Raw genomic sequence first — 20,523 nt, forward strand, 5'->3', positions numbered from 1 at the left:
TCACCTCCGACATACTTTTCTTGCAACTTGTGTAATTTGATCTGTGCCTTGGTAACCACGCCATATCCCACTTGCCCAGCTCCTCTCAGCGCCCAGAAAAGCTGCTCATTTTCTTGCGAAGATGCCACAACCCGCTGACCAGTGGCAGTGACAATCTCCATTTGAAGACAGTTGTCCACTGCTAGCCCCTGCGTCCTGCTGAGAAACCCGAACCCCCCACCTAACGTGAATCCCACAACGCCCACATCTGTACAGGAACCATTCACTGCGGCGAGGCCTTGAGGGCACGTGACGTCATCAAGATCCTTCACTGTTACACCTGCCTCGACCCAGGCTGTCGCTGTTGGGAGGTCGATGTTGATACTTTTCATTGCTGACATGTCGAGAACGAGCCCATCGTGAATGACAGCTAGGCCTGAAAATCAGAGGAAACTGTTAGCACTTCAAGTCTTTCAATAGATATAAAGGCATTTTCTCTAGTTTCGCTTTCCAGGCCAAACCTGGAGAAGGAACTGGCGAGAGAACTGAGAACGGTCCATTTTCGCCCCCAGCGTCAGCTGTCTCTTTCAGCTGACAGGGCCTGAGTACGAGGAAGCCTCGTTTTCAAAATGAGTGCTAATGTAACGCCTTTTGTATGGAAACGAGTTTTGAACCGAAGTTACTTTATTATCAAAGGTTGTACACTAGGCTTTACTTTTTAGTTGACTCAAAGACAGCCCAGTAGGTAACTCAGAACTGATCGTTTAACTATCAGTTTTATCACCCCTTGATTTTGTTTTTGTTTGTGGCAATCGCAAACGGCGACAGTTTGCGTTTTACAATATGATACCCATCTCCAGGCCAGCTTTGCATACTCTAAATCTTGTTACTCCAACAAACTCTGCTTTGTACTCAACTTCAGCTGCATTTTGTTAACATTAAAAATGGTTAGCTGTTTATCACTGGTGCATCTTGAATTTTTTTAACCAAACAGAAGCACTACTTTTTCGTAGCAAGGTATGGTGAAACTTTCTCCCTATATATCAAGTTTTAACAATTTTCCCAGCATACCTTTAGGGTCATGTCCTCCACCAAGCACTGATACTTGAAGCTGATTGGCTGAGGCGTATTGGAGCACGTGACATACTTCGTCCGCAGTCTTGGGCGTGACGAAAGCTCTTGGTTTGTTGTCGTGATTGCCATTGAACAATCTTTTCATGGATATTTCGAACTCTTCCTGTCCCTCCACAGCAACTAACAGGTTCGGCGATTCTTTGCACAAGGCCTCGATGACATGATCAGAGTTTTTCTTAGGCCCACTCATAGTTTACGGTATGCTTTCTGCAAAGACAAAATAGGCAAGTGCATCTTAAAGTAAATTAACGGCAGAGTTTGGTAACCCTGGAACATGTCACGGAAGCTTGTGGCTGAAGAACTTCGGTTTAAAACGGACAGAAAAATCAGTTGGAAATTCAGAAAGAAACCCCCAAAAGTTACATGTAACACAATAAAAGTTACAATTTGGCTTTTCAGGAGGAGTATATCACAGAAGAACATTAACTGGCCAGATTATTCACCAATTTATTGGCAAATTTTTTCGATAAACAAGTCATGCTTTTCATATACCACACGTTCGACATTCCAATCCTAGCAGTATGCAGGATGTTTGTCCCATGAACCTAGTTTAATTGCCTTAGCTCCCACGAGTCTCCTGTAGCTCAGTGGTAGAGCATCTGAACTAGTAATCGGAAGGTCTTAGGTTCGACTCCTGATAGGAGCACTCGGATTTCTTTTTCCGCAGTTTCTTGTCCTCGCCCCTCCCTTCCTAGGTCTCCCCACCTCAGCTTTGTTCTCTCTTCTGCGTATTGATTCTCCCTCCACCACCCTCCCTACAGATATCGGCGGTTAAATTCGTCGGCATTCGCCAAGCGTGCCCGTTCCCGCGATTTTCTACGCTCATCGCTGCGAATCGCCAGTAGGTAAACCAATCAGGTTGGGCAATTTTGTCACCTGACTTTTCAAAACGCCCCTCGATGGAGCCCTAGAACAAGGTTGAAAAGCCACAAAAATTCGCCAGGTGTGTCCGCATCAATCAGTGGCGGAAATCCCTTGCGATTTTCGCTTGCGATCTATAAAATCGCCAGGTGTATCGCCGGCTTAACCAACGGCGACAGCAACGAAAACGTCACTTAAAAATGTAACTTCAATTTATTTGTGCTACTGCGCGATTATTTCAACTCTTCCAACTTTTACAAAAACAGCGAACAAGCCAGGAACCAAATTTGTACGCAAGGCTTTCTAGTTGAAAGAGAGAGTTAAAAAAATTAACCGTCGTGTTCTCATCTTCTCCACAAAACCTTGAATTTGATCATCCCACGTAGTTGTTTTGTAGAGGATGGCAAAGAAATGTACCAACATTTAAAACGCACGTACAGAGCAACTGTTTTTCTTCATTAAATCTATTGTTTTGCCGCGTAGTCGTTGCTTTGCTCTACTACCTCAGTGCCTGGATAATAGGCTACTACCGTGTAAGACAATTTGTGGCTGGGGTGCCACTTTTACTCCCTTGCTTAGCTCGTTGAATTGATTATCAACGAGCATAAATTGCACCAAACGGTCACATTTGTCCACATAGTTTGACCGGAAAGATTGATATATATCTTACAACTGGTTTACAGGGAAATCGGTAAAAGACACAGTATATATTGCAGGCTGTAGAACATAATCAGCTTTATTTCAGTTTTCACTTGCTTAAAAGTCAACTACAGTTTGACATCAAAAACATCAACTACAATATTGCAAAATAAATCTGTTTGTGACAATGAGTTAAAGTTATAATTTATTTTTGATAGTCTATTTCCCCTTGATCGTTTTATCAAACTTATCGGATATACAATTTGTCTATAGCTAATCATAATATCCAACAGTTTGTTATTATCCAAGGTTACGTTTTGTTTTAACGTTTTCTATTGTTGAGTTATGTTAACAGTGATGAGCATATTTCATTAACGAAACGTTTTTAGCAAATTACACATCTACAATCAGCAGCGTTTGTTTGCAAGCACTTTTCCAACCTCTTCCCTAGGCCCCCCTCAGCTTTCAAGATGGCGGCTGGGACACGAAGAGTTGCCGTATTCCGTGTCGCCATTTCAAATAGAGAAGATCCTGGTAGCTAGGTTGGAACTGTCCACATCTGTCTAGCCGTCTACATCATGGTCTCCACAGGAAACCGGTGCCAAGCCAAATGTGTAAGTGTATGATGCAGTTGGCATCTGAGAACCTGGGTCCTTCATTGGCTCCACCAATGAGAAGGCAGCAGGTAAAGTGCGTACTTCTGCTGCGCATGTCAGGGGAGCTAAAATAAAAAGAAAGACAATTTCTGTTTTATTCCACTTGATCCATTAAAATTCCACTTAAACCAATCCAGGCACGAAACAATACGCTAGTGGGACTCAGCTATTTAATTTAGCATCCAATCCCACAAAATAATTGTAAAATTGCGGCAATGATAGAACTGAGTTAATGCATCAGTAAATTCCAGAAGTGCTCATTTCCCCGGGCACTATTAGAGTGGGGGCATTTTCAACATTGCCGTCAAGGGGTTGGAGGGGCATTATAGCCAATCCCCGGGTATTTTATGGCCTGGTAATTTTCAGCTCACAATGCTGTCTCTTTGTTTCAATGGTAAGTTCATCAGCATAGACAATGACTTCTTGATTAACTTCGTCTGAGGAAGACATCAATGAGATATTAGGGACTTTAAGAAACCATGACGACAACGAAAACGTCGCTTGAAAATACAAGTTCGCATTACTTGTACTACTTCGCGATTACTTCCAATTCGTTCAACTTAACAATGTGGCTGAACTATCCAGTAACAGAACAGGAAGGAACGGCGTTCACGTTGAGAAAGAGAATGAAAAATTTACCATCATGTACTCACGTTGTCCACAAAACTTTGAAGCTGGTCATTTCACGTGGTTGCTTGGCCAAGCACGGTGAAGAAATGTACCAAAATATATAACGCACGAACAGGGCCTTTGTTTTTCTCATTAAATCCTATTGTTTTGTGACGTTCTCGTTGTCGTCAGCATAGTAGCTTCTTAAACTCCCTAGTAACGGATACCGCCGTAATAATGAGAAACAAAACTTAATCGAGACTAGTTTATCGTGAATAAGCTTTCATTGTTAAAAGGTAAGCCCGGAAACAGAGAAATCAGAAATGTCTTTTTAACTGCACCGCGGGACGTTTAAGTTGGATCGTCCCCACCGGGGAGCATTTGCTAGTTTATTTTCAAAAAAATGCAAATGCCAAGGGGGATGGGCCCTGCGTGGAGTTGACTCCTTAATACATCATTCTCATTTATTCACCAGGCTTAACATATTCCATCACATTATTTCCATTGCAACAATTTATTTGTACCAAAAAAGAAAGAAATTGCAATTAATTGTGATTTGAACAAGATAGTTGGTAGCAGGGCACCCGAAATAGCTATGACGAGCTAAACTTAAACGTTTATGATTGTACACGACGTCGCCAAAGTTAAATAAAAATTGTATTTCCCCTCGAAACGTTGGACCGAATCCAGTCATTATTATGCTACTCTAGAACAATTATATTTTACGGGGTTTTTAGGTTAAGGTTTACGATTTAAAATGTGAAAGTCTAAACCAGAATAGCTCTAAAGAAAGTACTGTTCGGGATTTCATCCCCCTTACAATTTTTTAGCTTATCGGCATTTTTTTTTTGTTATTGTTGCTTCGCTTTCATTCAAGTAGCGGTTAAAAAGAAAGGAAGACGGTGGAAAACAATTAACTGATTCATTGAATTAAATGAAAATCCGCTACACGCGCGTCAAAATGTTTTTCTCTGCAGAATTTACCAGCGAAATAAAGTTATTACCTTTAACATTTCCCGTTGGGTGTTCAGCCGTCACTTGACGAGTGCCTTCTGCCTTTTGGAGCACAATCTGCGTACATGAGGAAATAAACCAGCGTTGGCGCGAATAAAATCAAAGCAACCACCAAACATATTCACGTAAACACACAAAAAGAGAAGCTGAATCTATACCAAAAGTACATGTTAACAGTTAAGATTTACCTTGCTTGTTCCAGACATTATCAAGCGCGATTCCGGGAATAAAACCGTCGTGAGTAGCTTCTTGCTGATCCAAACGATTTTGTAGCGACAAAGGCATATCAAATGGATTTATAGGAACGACGAGGGGACTTGTCCCCATTTTCTAGGAAAAACCCCGGGGAAAAGCCCCTTCTTTCTGAATTCGTGCGAATAAACAAATTTGGTTGAGATGAAAATCTATTCCTAGTATTCAGGGTATTTACCTAGAGGACTTTCTCTAACCGCAAAATTTTTCAAAACACTGAATTAACAAAAGTGCGTTCCATATAAATCATGCATGATCAATGCCACGTTTTCTGAGAAACGGAATGAACTTGCATTTGTGGGTTAAGCTGATTATTTTTGAATATCACTATCTTGATCAACTGACAAACATCAGATCCCTTCTTTTCCCTTGAAATTCTCTTTCAGGCGACATTGTCTGCTTACCCTGTACGCAGGATCGCGGGACAATAACCATTTTGCACACTTTGTTGTCGTGCTAGCCGCCATTACTCTCAGATGCAGCTTGTACTTCGACGTTTAATTGAAAGTATGATGTAACGATTCCAAGAAATAGGGAAATTTCAACATGTAAAAGTTTTATGACGCACCAGGCTCGATCTCGGAAAGCGAGAAAATCAGTGAAACCGAGAAAAAACGAGCCGACGACACTTTTTACGTAGGAAAAGGAATATTTCTCCTCTTTGTTCGGACATTTGCCTAAGACAATGACATCTTTAGTGAAGGGGCAATGTCACCTATTTTTAGCTTTACTTTGAATTGCCAAATGATACATAATGGTTTTGTTTTGTTAACCGTGCAAAAACCGTACTTGTGAACAGAAACTAGTATTCATGATATTTGGCCGCGGATGGCTAGGATGGAAATGAATTTGCAACTTGAAAAAAATTGGCTACATGTTGTTTACAAAAGTTTTTTTTTATTGATTATTGATTTGCTTTTCAAACAGTTACAAACTGAACAGGAACAACCCGCGGGAACACAGGGAAGGAAAAAGAGAAAAACATAAAATGGACGGTAAACATTGAATGGCAAATAAATTAAAAGATACAATGTCTGATAGAGCGCAGTGAATCCCTCTAAAACACTAAAATAATTCAGTGACCTAACAGTAACCAAAATGTCATTTAAATATTGCTTTGAGAAAAAAATTACCAGAAAAATTTCCTTTTTTAGCGTAGAATTCTTTTAGAATGCCATTATCTCTCGAATAATACCCAGCCCATAGTCCATGGCAATTGCACCCATGAGATAATTAACAATTATCCCACGAGAGCGCGATGGATATGAGATGATAGATAGCCAACGCCGAGCTGGCTATAATCATCTCATATCCAACAAGCGTGATTGGAATAATTGTTTTATTAAAAACAATCAGGAAATATTGCTAGATTTTGCGGATTCCGCTTTGCAAGTAACAATTAGAAGACAATTTAATGGTCTCTTTTTCTCGGGCATGGTATAATGGCTCATATACCACGACCGCTAAGCCAATCAAATCGCTCGAATTGCATTATACAATGATCCAGTTTTTAATAAATGCCTTTAGTGTAAATCTACTAGTGTTCTATCACGAATGTCGTTCTCTAATTGGCTACGCTACTCGCTATCTATTCTGTGATAGATAGTGCTGACTGAGTAGCGGTTTTCAACAAAATGGCGGCCGCTTCGTCGCGTTTTGGAAGTGTCTCGATGAGGAAATAGATAATTTACTTGTTTAGTTTTGAACGACTAGTAGATTTATACTAAAACAATTAGATTATTCGCTCTCGATTTCTATGCGAGAGTATCAGCTATCACGCGCGATAGAAATCTCGAGCTCATAATCTAATTGTAAATGAGCAGCTAGTTTGTCTTTAACTTGATGTTGCGGTCTTCAGATTTTTAAAAGACAAATGCATCAAGTAAGATTTTATCGCCCTGAGGATTAACAAGCGTTTTGATTAACAATAACTTGTACATCTGTGTTCCTACATAATTCTAATAGAAATTCATTGAAGTTCACATGCCTGTTAAGTCTTCCTCTAGTTGTAATTATTGTTTTAGCATCTAATTTATCGACGGCTGCTTATTGCATAGTTATTTAAAGAGCCCCTGTTTTTAACAATCGTATTCACGCCTAGTCATCGAGGCTTGTATCAAATGGAAGCCTGGGCCGGTCGCCGTTTCGACCAATGAGAATGCAGCAGGCAAAGTCTTCTGTACTTCGGCTGCGCATGACTGCGGAACCCCTGAGAAACAAGAAGGCAGATATTAAATATAAATTGCTATATCCTCATTAAGAAATATCGCTCTCCTTTCGAGAGATAGGAGACGTTTCAGAGAATATCTTATGGAGTTTGCAAAAATAAGGCAAGATATCGATTTCCCAGGGAAAACTACTACCCACTTGTCCTTCTACCCTAGTTTTGTTTCAGGTTTGTTCCTATAATCCGGAGCAACATTTTTCACGATCTCTTGGCCAAGACGAAAATAAATTCATGATGTCTAGGCTAAGATGAGCCTCCACCTTTATATCTCGTAAACTTTGAAAGGTGGGTTGCAGAAAATTAATTCAGAATCAGGAGACTTAAATTAGTTTCTTGTAAATTTTGTTCAAAATAGATCCTTTTCTAATAAACAGCATTTCAACTATCAAGGTGAAAACCTTTGTACTCATGTATTCTTTGGCAAATGAATGAGAAAAATTTTATGCCCGTAAAAGATAAACTTGCTTTAAAAATAAGAAAGCTATGCGCTGCTGAATGCGTTATATTTGTGGATGACGCAAAAAAATGAATAATCAAACATTTCCTAGAGACCCATGTTGATGTGTTAATTTACTTAAGCCTTGTTTCGAGTAGCGACGCAAGCACAAGAGTTTTATGCCGAGTGAAAACGAACGCGACGCAAGCACAAGCAAGCAAGTAAGAAAAGGAAAAATTTTGATCCTTGAGCTTGTCAGTTTGCATTTGTGTTTATGCTTGCGTCGGTCGAGGCTGTTTTCACGGTAAAAAAAACACCTATGCTTGTGACCGTGCTTTCGTCGCTGGTGAAAACCAGGCTTAAAGCCACGTAAACGCTGAAACATTTTAAGGCCTATTTTATGGAAATGTTATGACCGCGTATGCAGCTAAAATTATGTCGTTTTAGGCCAGTTTTGATGGCACTAAAATGTGCTTACACAAGTAAATTCAGGGACTCGCAGGAAGCATTGGATTAGAGTTCTTTATGGCTTTCGTGGAGACAAAGGGAGAGGATTTTAAAGTGATTTTAAGACTGAGAGATGTGATACGTCTTCCTTTTTCTTCCAGTTCGTATCATGAAGAAAGGATTGTATTAACCTTACCCTCGGCAGTTTCTGTTAGTCGTTTAGTAGCCGACAGTTTCTTGGTTTCCGCCTTTTGGAGTACAATCTGCAAGAAATATGTACCCAATGCCTTTGATCAGAAAACACACATTAGGCTAACTGAAATACTAAAAATAACAAAACAAATTCAAAACAGAGAGAGTGTTTCCACGAGAGAAGTTTAAAGAAGCGACATACCTTGCCCGATGAAGACATTTTCGATCGCAGTTCTGCTAGAAACGTCTGTCAAGTGAGCGAGTTCCAAATGAATTTGAAGACGCGAGGGCTCTCCCAGAATGCTTTACTTACATAATTGCAGCTTAATATCTACTTTGATGTTTTGTTGCTTAGTAACTGACAGGTTTTTTGGGGGGTTTTCCCTATCCCACAATGCAATAGTAAATCGAAATCAGCGGAAGCTTTTTTCCCATTTTTTCTCGCTTCCGTCGGCTTCGCTCTGAAATATATATAGCTGCCCTGACAGCACAGCTCAATGCTTCAATATTATCTTGTAATTTAAAACGCTATAGAAATGGCCAACTTTGTGATATTTTCAAAGTGAAAGCTTTTCAGGCTTACCTCAGTTTTATGGGGGACGGCTATTCGAAGAGGTATATTTATAGAGTTATGGCGTCACATAAGGTCGGGGTAAAGAGGTTGTCTTTCCCCTTGATACGCTCACTGCAGATAAGTGCTCCAATAATATTTTATAGAATTTTAAAAAAGACATGCATGGTTTCAAAAGTGGCATTATTGGCTTACCTCGAGTTTCACGGGTCAGTGAGAATCGTAGCGCAGTACATTTACAAGCAACGAGCCGGCTGTCGTGGCAAAATGCTTTTCTGCGTCGGTAAATCCAGGATTTCCTTGACCAAACTCAGCGTTTTAGCACTTCATAGTTCTGCTTAAATTGTTTATTACGACGTCCCTAATGGTGTTGAACGTCAGAGCAAAACCGCGATCTGTATAAATTCTGAATGTCGACCACATACGGCGTTTACTGAGAAATGTTTTGAGGGACTAAGAGCTTTCAGTTTCCGGTTACAAATGTAAATCGTGGTAATTCTCGGAATCGAAACCAAAGAAAAAAAAAATGAAAAGAAAAGAAAACACACAGTCACACACACTTTCCCCCTTTCCCAATTAAAAGATAAGATAACAATATTTAAAAAAGGGCATTCTATATTTTACAAGAGATCGAAACAGAGCACGACTCTTTCCTTGCCTAATTAACAAGACAATATATTCTTATCATAATAATGACATGACGTTTAAAAAAAATATACCGAGTAAATCGATATCTGGATGCCAAAATTTAATTTCAAGGCGAAAATTGTCTTGAGGATCTTAAGCGGAAGATGACGAATTGAAACTTGCTGTCAAATTCGGTACGTTTTTTACAGGGTTTTTTTTATCCTGTGTCCCTTGGAAGGACAATTTCCTTCGCAGCAATATGTTAATCACTGTTTTCATTGTCAGTTTTCTTAGAAAATACGTTTCCCTGCGCAACACCAATAATTAAGTCTAACCAGTCAACTGTGCGGTCTATCGATCATATGATATTATTGCACCGAACGTTGCAGTGTTTACAAGACTGCAACACGTGAGCGTTACAGAGGAACAAAATCATTTGAACCACACAAAAAGGCAGCACTGGCAAAACTCCAACCCGTAAAAGTAAAACCATATTGGCTTTGATGAGTAACGCTTTTCCAAAATAGTTCTTTGTATTATAAGCGCAGTGTGGAAATTTTACTTAGGGACTTATAGGTAAGTTGCAAATTTCACTTTCAAATTTGGTCGGTATTTCCCGTCTCGCTTGATAATCTCAGAACTTTGCGTCTCGGCGGTTTCCAAGAAATTCAGGAATTTCTTCAACCTCAAGACATTGTGTCTGCTCGCTTGGATAAGTAGAAACTTTTCATTAATCATGGCAAACACAATTCTATGTATTGGAAGCGCAGAGGATCCTCACATACAAGAAGTCGACAAACACGTCAAATCTCTGGACAGTGAGGCTAGAGTCGTGCTATTCAACCCCCTGATTGGAAGCCATTTCATCGAAATCACCACAGGCAATATCTCCGAGCATACCACTGGTTGCGTTGTTGTTGTGGACGGCGAACGCATCCCTGCGGAATCGATCAGATCTGTGTGGTATCGGTGGAAGCCCGCCGTTCTATCGGCAAATGAAGATCTCCAAGGTAGGGTTGTTGAATCACCTAATGCTCCTACTTCAGTAAAACATTATACCTTGATGTTTACATGCACAGCTCCGCCATTTATCATGAGTGATCTTCCACGGCAATCTTACAACGGTTTTAGTCAGGCTTCAGACAGTTTTAAGTTTTATTATAAACTTGGGTGCTAGAAATTAATTTTTTTCCTTTCAGTTTCGGGAATCGGCTGCAACAGCGGCAGAAATAAACGCAGTAACGAGGGCCACTGCCGGAACCTGCATTGTAGAACGATAAACTATTCTATTTAGCTCCATCTACTTCAACTGCAGTTTTCCTTGCCAAGCACTGAATAATTATGATTCATGTACTTTCATTTTCATACCGGAAGACTACTTAAAAACTCTTCCTGTTTCAGTGTTGCTATTCCCACTGTTCCTGACATGTCATGTCATGAGCGAATTTCCCAGAAACTGTGTTTTCATAGAAGCAATCAATATCATAAGCTTTTGGATCTAAACTGAAATATCATTGTCAACAATAGTTACAGTAAGGTTTGACTTCCATTGTCTATTTTAATTCGCCTGCAAATGCTCCACGGTTAAAATTCAGGGTCATTTTCCCTCCACTCTGAAAGGTCTGATTGCCAAAGACTTCGCCTTGAAGGAGTGGAAGTCGGTCATTCGTTCGCTTGCGTCGTATCTCTCCCACGCTCGATGGTTGAATCCTCTGGCTGTCACGGAGCTGCTTAATTGCAAGCCGCATCAGTTACGACTCGCGCAGCAGGTTGGACTGACAGTGCCTAGGACCACCATCACAAACAACCCAGAAGCGGTAGAGAAACTCTTCGACAAAGTGGACCATGGACGAGTGATATTCAAGAGTTTAACTCCGCTTTTCCTGCCACCAAACAAGCTGTTATACACCACTGAGATCACCAGAGAGTTTCCATCGCGGTCCCAGTCCAGCATTGCTCAGTGTCCGGCCATTTTTCAGGAGCTGGTGGAAAGGAAATCTGATTTACGCATCACTGTTGTTGGTCGCGAGATGTTTGTCGCTCGCATCGCCTCGCAGACACTCGACGAGCAGAAAGATCGCTTGGATTGGAGACGGTGCCAGGACAAAGAAGAGCTTTACAGTGAAGCTCAGGTACACATTATAGTATTTTAGGAAATATCACCGTGAAGCAGCTTTTGCAGAGCGCGATTTTACGACCGTGTTTCATTCTCAGCTCCTATCAGGTGGGATTTTATGAAGTCCTTCTACGTTAACTTGTGCCCCACTGAAGTATTCAATACTTAGGCTGTATCTTAATTAATGGGTCACATTATAAAGGCTTCAGTCCAGTACAGCACAGTACAGTATAGTACAGTACAGTACTGTACAGTACAGTACAGAGCAATGCAGTGCAGTGCAACACACCACAGCACAATACAGTGCAGTACAGTACAGCACAGTACAGTGCAATGTAGTGCAACACAGCACAGCACAGTATATTTTTTTGTGAATTATAGTTTATTTGAGAGCGCAATGTTACCGATCAAATTATATCATTTTAAATGGCTGTTGTTTTCCCTTCCCTTAACACTCGGCTCATGTGTTGATTAAATTTAATTTTCTCCCAACAGATATCCGAGTCATTGAAAGAACGGTTACTAGAATTTCACGAGAGAGCAGGCCTGGTTTTTGGTGCTTACGACTTTTTAGAGCGTGGTGATGACGTCATATTCCTGGAATGCAATCCGGGGGGAGCCTGGCTCTGGTTAGAACAGAGCCTCGGTCTGAGGGTGTCCGAGCACCTCGCGCGGTACCTTGTGGGTATTGATGGAACTCATTCTAACTGAACTACGCACAAACATGTTACTTCAAAAAAGAAGAAGATTCCGTAGCCAGTAATTGACCATATAACCTTCTTGTGGTATTTTGTACTGCCCGTTTACCTAAGTAACGAGTACGGGCAGTAGAGATCCTACAACTTGGATTATATAACTTGTTTCTGACTTGCATTGCGCAACCATTGGCCATGATTGGCTACCAAAAATAAAGTTGTGTTAAAAGCCATGACCGGTCAAACTTGAATAAATCTGTTTTGTTGATCTTGGGCAAAACACTGATGTATTTTAAAATCCGTAGTTCCCCGTATTAGCACACAGCTACCTGAGGGAATATCAGCTCTGTTATTGTGGCTCGAGTTTCAAAAAGTAGTTTTTCAGTTTCTCTTCTTGCGTGATTTTGTTACTGCACTTTTACATATGTTAGTTTTTTTGAAGTTGTTTTCCTTAGGTAAGTTGGAAATTGCAGAAAATCAAGAAACAAAGTATGTAAAAAAATATCGGTGTGTAGTTTTCATTGTCAGTTGGGATTGATATCGAATGGTGTTCGCCTTTTGAAATAAAACTTTTTTATGTGCAATGCGATGGCAGGTTTCCATTAAGATTTCCAAACACTTAAAAGTGGGAAGCAAATGTGCTATCTAATGAAATTTCACAAACGTTTATTGCATATGCCCATAAAAAAAAACACCGATATGGTTACAGTTACTTTTATTTTTTAACAAGCGTGTTTGCCAACTACATCCACCGCGTCAGGTTTCACGATCTTTTCCCTTCAAATCGAGCTTCACATAACGTCTCCGTTTTCGCAAGCAGTGTGCGAGGCTGTTATCAGATGGAAGCCTGGGTCGGTCACCTTTTCCACCAATGAGAATGCAGCAGGCAAAGTGTTTCGCACTTCGGCTGCGCATGACAGCGGAACCGCTGAAAAACAAAAGAAAACATATGCAGACTCACTAAAAATGCTGCTCTCCCATACGTGGGTGGTAAGTACGACAGGCAGCAAAGAAAGGGTGCCTTTCGGAAAGTATGTTCGAGAGAATATTTAATCAGATATTAAAGAGTATTTACTGGGTGTCTTGTGAATGCTAGCCCCTCGAGATTACAAATGCGTTTTCAATGGATCCTTTTGTAATGACTTGGTACATTTTTTTAGTTTTCTTTTTTACGTGTATGGATTCTTAAAACCAGGTGTGAAAATGGGTACCGGAAAATGACATATTTTGGTTTGAGACTCGGTTAGGGTTTGGAGAACCGAGCGGTATAGCTCATTAAAAATTGCGAGGAGTACCCCCTGATTTTCGTCTACCAACACCAACTTATCTATTCACTACACTGCTGTACTTGCAAGTAAATCATTGCTTAAACGCTGAACGTTTCATGAGCTGCCGTGCTATCATGCTTCTCACGTTGCTTTTAATTTGACAACTCATCACAAAAATTATTTTGATTCACATAAAATTATTGCTTTAAGTTAGGAGTCACGTTGATTGACCGCAACAAAACAGCGCATCCTTTCTCCGAAAATTTGATGTCAAACTGAATAATTTATGAGCACTGGCACTTCCACGAAGCATGTGTCTACGCCATCACATGAAGTGACTCGAACGCTAAAATCGTTCTAGGGTGTTGAAAACTACTGTTTAATAAGCGTTTTGCAGCTAGAATTATGCTTCCACGTGTTTTAACTACAAGAAGGGACCCTAAAAATCTTGCATAAAACCGAAATTATGGCTTTTTATTTCTGCCTCGTGGCACCGCTTAAAAATGTGTTTACGTAAACGGAATGACTGACTGACGGGATTAGCACAGAAAATTGGACTCCTCGCTTACCAAGGGGAGGATTTGGAAACAAAAATATAACGTCAAATGGTTTTTACAGCTTATATACCGAAACGATTATTACCTTTGGAAGCTTTTGTCGGTTGCTTAGCCCGCGCCGACTGCAGCGTGTTTTCCGCCTCTGGAAGTGCAACCTGTAAAGTGAAACCGACAATTTATCAAGAGAACAACCAACTGAAAGAGAGAAAGAACGCTTCTAATGCAAGCACAAGCAGTATATCCATATAAAAGTTAAAAGGGGTAACATACCTTTCCTGAAGAAGACATTCTTGCCAAACAATTCACAGTGCTGGTGCAAACGTGTGTCGAGTGAGTGAGTTCCAAACGACTTTGAAGTCGTAAGGGCACTCCCAGAATGTCTTATTAGAATAACTGAAGCCATTTTGATGTTCTGTTGCTTAGTAACTGACAGGTTTTTCAGTGATTTTACTCTATCCCATAGTGCTACGGTGCACGGACACGGACACGTTTTGCAGGTTTTGTGGTACTTATAAATTTCTGTGAATATGCTCATAAATAATAATAACGATAAAAATGGCCAAATTCGTTTGTTATTTTTTAAAATGACAACAAATTGCTTAAGTCAGCTATCGTCTTCTGAGTAATGTCCCCTTCTCAAGTTACACCAGTGAAAGTTCCGGCCTTTCCTAGAAATTTTTACTTCCTCTGAAAGTTAATTATGATCAGAGACAAAGAAATGATGATGATGCTGCATGATCACAACATGACGTTCAATGTTTTAACATGACCTAATCTGGTAACAAACACAGCACGCTTTGTCATGTTTCTGCCTCGAACTGATGCAATAAACAAGTGATTGATCGTCACTGATAAGAATACAGCTTTGTCAGGAGTCTTGCCCAGTCAAACCTGAATAAACCTGTTTTGTTTTGTATTTCCTCCTATTACTGTCTGCTAGTCTCAACCTCGTTCCCAGGGCCTTTTCCCTTGCTTGGGCCTGGGAACGAGGTTGTGCTAGTCTCTTAATACAAGTCAGTGACGATATGCAGTTAGTATTTAATGGTATTTCGGTTCTCATTTTCAAGTGGTGTTCTACGTTACCGAGAATTTTCTGTTGTACTTTTGCAAACGCTAGCTGGCCGTTTCAAATTGTCTTGTTTTGGCGGTGAGAATCTCATTGGAAAGTACACTAAATTAAGAGTGTATCACGTTTCTCTTTTACCATTCGCGACACCAATAATTGGGATTAACAGTATTCGTGTTCATTTTGTTCTATCTGCTGTTTCTGAGAAAGAGAAAACATGCTCATAAAAAAGACTCCCGGAAACGGCCTATGCTTTACTTAGAATAAGCCAGTAAAGATAAAATTACGTCCTTGTGGTTTTGGGTTTAATTGGAAATTGTAGGAATGATCCAGAGGTTTTACTTGGATCAGCCTTTGTTGAGTATGTACCACCGGCCTCTCAGAGCCCCTGGGCTACCCTATTAGTACATAGACCCTATCGTAGCCACTTATTGACATGATCGTTAAACTAAAAGAGTTTAGTGAAAGTATCCAGAGGCAGTCTTGTTGCAAATGCGACTCCATTATAGTCACTCTGTTAAAAGTGCGACCTCGATGTTGTCAGCCCTCTAGGGAAAATGCGACTTCGTGCAGCGGCAGAACCCCATTAGTCTATTTATTATTAGGAATTTCCTCTTCATTTCCCCTCCCTCCCCCTCCCCCTCCCCCACCACCTGAGAAAGTTATGCGCTTTCTTTTGGGAAGGTTCACGTGTTTGCGGAATGGGGACAATTATATAACAAAATAAATATAACAATGGGCAAGAAAATCATAATGATTGCGCCCAAATGCGTTAAGCGAGAAGTTTGTTTTCAGATCATGTTCACGTCTCAATTATTTTCTAAAAGAAATATAGTACATGTATAATTAAGTAGAATTTCATCCCAAGAGTTTACGACAGTATAAAGATATTCAACCAAGAAAGAAATTAGGAGACATAAATAATATTCCAAGTTACTTTTATTGACACAACACCATTTCCAATCATTTCAACAATCATAAATCCCCTGTTTTAATGGTGGCGTTGCCGGGTTTTCTTTACCAGTCCCAGTCACTGTAAGAATTGGCATCCTTTCCAAACGTGTACGAAGCGGTCGGCATCTGATTGCCTGGATCCTTCATTGGCTCAGCCAACGAGAAGGCAGCTGGCAAGGCGCGCATCTCAGCAGCACAGGACAGCGGAGCTGAAAACAAAGCGACGCAAAAGTGTATCAGCCTTAAATCTCCCGGATATGGATGCGGTTTTAATGACCGCAATTAAATGACTCTTTTTGTTAAATTCCGAGAATCGTTCAGTAGAGGAGTATATGTAAATTCGGCATTCCCAAAAGTCGACAAATTATTTATATGAAAAGCCAAATAACTCCCGTGTCCTGACGCACTCCAACTCGACAGAAAGCGTTTATAAAAAAAAGAGAATCTGCTTAGCGAAGCATCCGCTCGATTGAAAGCTATGTGAGACAATAATATAATTCTACTCCCTGATAGTTTTACTTTATATTATTCATAAATTAGAGACATCCGAAGAAATCAACTTGGTAAACCTTTAGACGACTAATTTCTTTCCGATTAGTATCATTGTTCATGCTAGCTAGGGACTCCGTTGAGAGTATTCGCTCTGTCAAACTGCTTTCGAAACTCTCTCAGAAGTTAGTTTAGTGTGCTAGTTATGAACATAGAACAATAGCTTTCTTGTACCTGTGGCCTTTTTGTGCTCAACACCGCGTTTCTCCGGGGCTGCTTTGGTACGCTTAATAGCTTCCATCTGAAAACCGGCAAATAAGTTTCGATGAGTGAAAGGAAAGTATGTACCGAACACCCAGTAATTCACCTTATTCAAACCGATAATTTACGACGCATAAAGCAACAGAAAAATCCTCCACTCACCTCGCTTTTATAGACGTTCCCTTAGAAATACAGAATGGTTTTCAAGCTACAGTTGTTTCACCTCAAAGTTTCCGCATCAGATTAAAACACCCAAACAGCGCACTTCTTATCATGTTAGACTTCTCGTAGCTGATTGGTTCAGCTAGTTAGCGCGTGACAGGCCTCAGCATATTCAAGCAAGTGTCATAACCTATTCTCAGTTTTCTCGGCCGAAATTGCTTGTTCTACAGCTGTGGCAGGAAATCATAGTGTTTTGAGGCAGACGTGCGTACCTTCCATTGTTTCAATTTGTACAATTTTTCTTCAGACTGCATGCAATATGTGAAACCCTGGCAGGTCACGAGTTGTTTTTCTTGGAAATATCTTAATTTGTTTAGATAAATCCATTGCAAATATGATGTAATAGTATAAAAATAGGCAGTCTCAGACTGCATGTGTCTACTGCAGCACTGGTGTAGAAATGTGATATAAAAGAATTGAAGAAAAGGGAAATAAGACTGAAAAGAAAACGAAGAGGGAGGAGTGGAAATAGGATAGAGATAGAAAAAATGGTTGTAAAAATGTTGCACAGAATACTGGTGAGAAGAGATTAAGCTGGTATTGTTTACCACAAACATTTTGTTTGAAGAGAACTGTAACTTTATTCTAACATAAACAATATATTATATAATCTTACAACGTGAACCACAACTTTGTACTGAAAGCAATGCAGCAGAGTTCTAAACATAAAGTACTGAAAGCAAAGTTCTAATCTGAAACGTAGGCATAAAATGCAACAGAAACTATTAATTAATCTATACTGAACTTATGAATAGCAAGTATCATTCTTTGACTCCTGTCGTGTTTCCATAGTTTTCGCATAAATTAACTTTTTCCTAGAGCGGTTAAAAACAAATGTTTTCTGACGTGAAATAATATGGTTACCTATTAATCATTTGCCGAAAAACACACTTGAACGCAAAAATTGCTAAAAATTCACGGCGTGTTGATGAAGACCTTTGGCATATCAAATTTCAACCCGCTTATGCAAATTGTCCTTGATTGCGCATCTAGCATCTGTCGCTTCTCAAACGCATATATGAATTGACAAAGACACAAAAATCAGCAAAAAGCTTTTCCAACAAAACATTTTATTGAAATAAACGATGCATTTGTTATCAGAGGCAAAAAACTTTCAGTTTTTTTTTTTTGCGTGCGTGCAAACACGCATGTAAAATTTGAAGACACTCCGTGTTTGTTCAAAGCGATCACTCGCAGTAAATTCGGGTACGTTTGCGATGAAAATTACAGAAGTTACAGAATTCTGGTTCAAATCATCACTTACAGTCAACCCAGGTCACGCGTGAACGATATTTTTTAAATTTGAACGGAGTTTTGAAATTTACATGTCAGTTTTGAAAATCGCAAGCGAGATTTCAGAGTTCCCGTATAAATTTCCCTAGCTTATTGACGGTATAAAGCTATGAATTTTTTTTTACATTGCAAAATTGAATGTTTCAAGAATAACAATTGTTTCCTAAGTATTTTGAATCTTTTTTTCAGTTAATGCGTCTTTTTCAGAACGATTTCCAGCGAAATGCCCAACATTCCATTCACACGTCGGACATTACAAAGAGAACTTCGAATGTTCATTTCATTCTTGGAAATACTGTTCACGCGTGACCTGGGTTGACTGTAAACTATTAGTAAAAAGCAAATCAATATCGGAAAACATCATTTACCGTATTGTCGCCATTGTCCTGATCCGGAAATACAATCACTTAGATCTCGGTCAGTCGAGGATTAGCGTCGGCTTTCGATAGGATTCCATTTGGGGTTCCTGTGGCATTTACACTCTTTCACTCAACCCGATGACATAGTGTCTACGCTTCTCTAGAAGCCGTAGACACCAAAACAAAATGTTCAAAAAACAATTTCTCTGCGAATATTGGTGGTATCACGGGTAAAATGCGTAAAGCTTGAAGCACATAACCTAAAGAAAAAATATCGATTGTTGCCTGGAAGAAAGCATTTTCGTTTTCAAATGATTTGTAAACGACCGTCGAATTACACGTCATGATAATATTTTTGGTGTACTGAGCAACTGAGCGACCCGGGGAAAATGTTTGGAAATTCAAAACTGTGTCAATTCTGCTCCTGTAGCAATAATTCTAGTCTCTATATAAACGTTAACGAATGGAAAATATTGGAAAATAGTCTTTGGTGTTTGGTAGAATTATTTTAGAGCTTTTAAACTTGCGTGCGAACACATGAGAGCCGTGTGGTGCCATGAAAACATCAAGACCACGAAAAAATATTTTTCAAAACTGATTTATAATTTCTACACAAATGTCGATGGTATCGAGAATTTACAGTGCGTCGCACTGTAATTGACGATTGAAGCATCTGTCAGTAAAGCCTTACATAAAGAAAAATAGGCAGTCTCAGACTGCATGTGTCTACTGCAGTACTGGTATAGAAATGTGATATAAAAGAATTGAAGAAAAGGGAAATAAGACTGAAATGAAAACGAAGAGGGAGGAGTGGAAATAGGATAGAGATAAAAAAAAAAAGGGTTGTAAAATGTTGCACAGAATACTGGTGAGAAGAGATTAAGCTGGTATCGTTTACCACAAACATTTTGTATGAAGAGAACTGTAACTTTATTCTAACATAAACAATATATTATAGACCATAAAATGACGCCATAAAATGTTCAAAACTTGGCAGTGAAACCACTCGCCTGCAGCTCGTGGTTCCACTTGAGTTTTGAACATTTTTTGACGTCATTTTATGGTCTATAAGAGTATAGACCATAGAAAACTGCCGTCGATTTGTTAAATATAATCTTACAACGTGAACCACAACTTTGTACTAAAAGCAATGCAGCAAAGTTCAAAACATAAAGTACTGAAAGCAAAGTTGTAATCTGAAACGTAGGCATAAAATGCAACAGAAACTATTAATTAATCTATACTGAACTTATGAATGGCAAGTATCATTCTTTAACCCTTTGACTCCTGTCGTGTTTCCATAGTTTTCGCATAAATTAACTTTTTCCTAGAGCGGTTTAAACTGAATAAAATGCGCAGTAGATAAATAAATATCGTTGGCTTCCAAAGCTGACGTAAAATAATATGGTTACCTATTAATCGTTTGCCGAAAAACACACTTGAACGCAAAAATATTGCCAAAATTCATGGCATGTTGATGAAGACCTTTGGCATATGAAATTTCAACCCGCTTATGCAAATTGTCCTTGATTACGCATTTGTCACTTCTCAAACGCATATATGAATTGACAAAGACACAAAAATCAACAAAAAGCTTTC

General features: G+C 39.6%; 3 protein-coding genes and 1 long non-coding RNA gene across 8 annotated transcripts in view; 1 reads left to right on the forward strand and 3 right to left on the reverse strand.

Moving 5' to 3' along the window:
- Positions 1–20,523, reverse strand: part of LOC146451341 (FAD-linked oxidoreductase DDB_G0289697-like) — a 48,158-nt gene that overhangs the window by 2,445 nt on the left and 25,190 nt on the right. For 2 of the 5 annotated variants that reach the window (XM_085099340.1, XM_085099341.1), the window contains exons 2-3: positions 1,051–1,320; positions 5–415 (exon numbers count right to left, since the gene is read on the reverse strand). In XM_085099340.1, the coding sequence (XP_084955466.1) occupies positions 5–415; positions 1,051–1,303 (664 nt within the window). In that variant the 5' untranslated portion in view covers positions 1,304–1,320. Of the gene's footprint in view, positions 1–4; positions 416–1,050; positions 1,321–5,548; positions 7,354–8,450; positions 8,518–8,648; positions 9,463–14,365; positions 14,436–14,550; positions 15,222–15,302; positions 15,569–20,523 lie in introns of those variants that run through there. The other 3 variants (XM_085099337.1, XM_085099338.1, XM_085099339.1) reach the window with 3 other exon arrangements.
- On the reverse strand, positions 2,693–5,391 carry LOC146451342 (uncharacterized). The gene is made up of 3 exons (XR_014860070.1): positions 5,081–5,391; positions 4,883–4,949; positions 2,693–3,334 (listed from the first exon to the last, which is right to left on the reverse strand). It is a non-coding gene; the product is annotated as an uncharacterized LOC146451342 (long non-coding RNA).
- On the forward strand, positions 10,006–12,688 carry LOC146451343 (uncharacterized). The gene is made up of 3 exons (XM_085099344.1): positions 10,006–10,654; positions 11,265–11,776; positions 12,256–12,688. The coding sequence occupies exons 1-3, from the start codon at positions 10,381–10,383 to the stop codon at positions 12,469–12,471; spliced, it is 1,002 nt and encodes a 333-aa protein (XP_084955470.1). The 5' UTR covers positions 10,006–10,380; the 3' UTR covers positions 12,472–12,688.
- Positions 16,268–17,368, reverse strand: LOC146451344 (uncharacterized). The gene is made up of 3 exons (XM_085099348.1): positions 17,213–17,368; positions 17,024–17,090; positions 16,268–16,509 (listed from the first exon to the last, which is right to left on the reverse strand). The coding sequence occupies exons 2-3, from the start codon at positions 17,088–17,090 to the stop codon at positions 16,364–16,366; spliced, it is 213 nt and encodes a 70-aa protein (XP_084955474.1). The 5' UTR covers positions 17,213–17,368; the 3' UTR covers positions 16,268–16,363.

Source organism: Pavona decussata, unplaced genomic scaffold (genome assembly GCF_977016875.1).
Source record: "Pavona decussata unplaced genomic scaffold, jaPavDecu1.1 SCAFFOLD_391, whole genome shotgun sequence".
Taxonomy (NCBI): domain Eukaryota; kingdom Metazoa; phylum Cnidaria; class Anthozoa; order Scleractinia; family Agariciidae; genus Pavona; species Pavona decussata.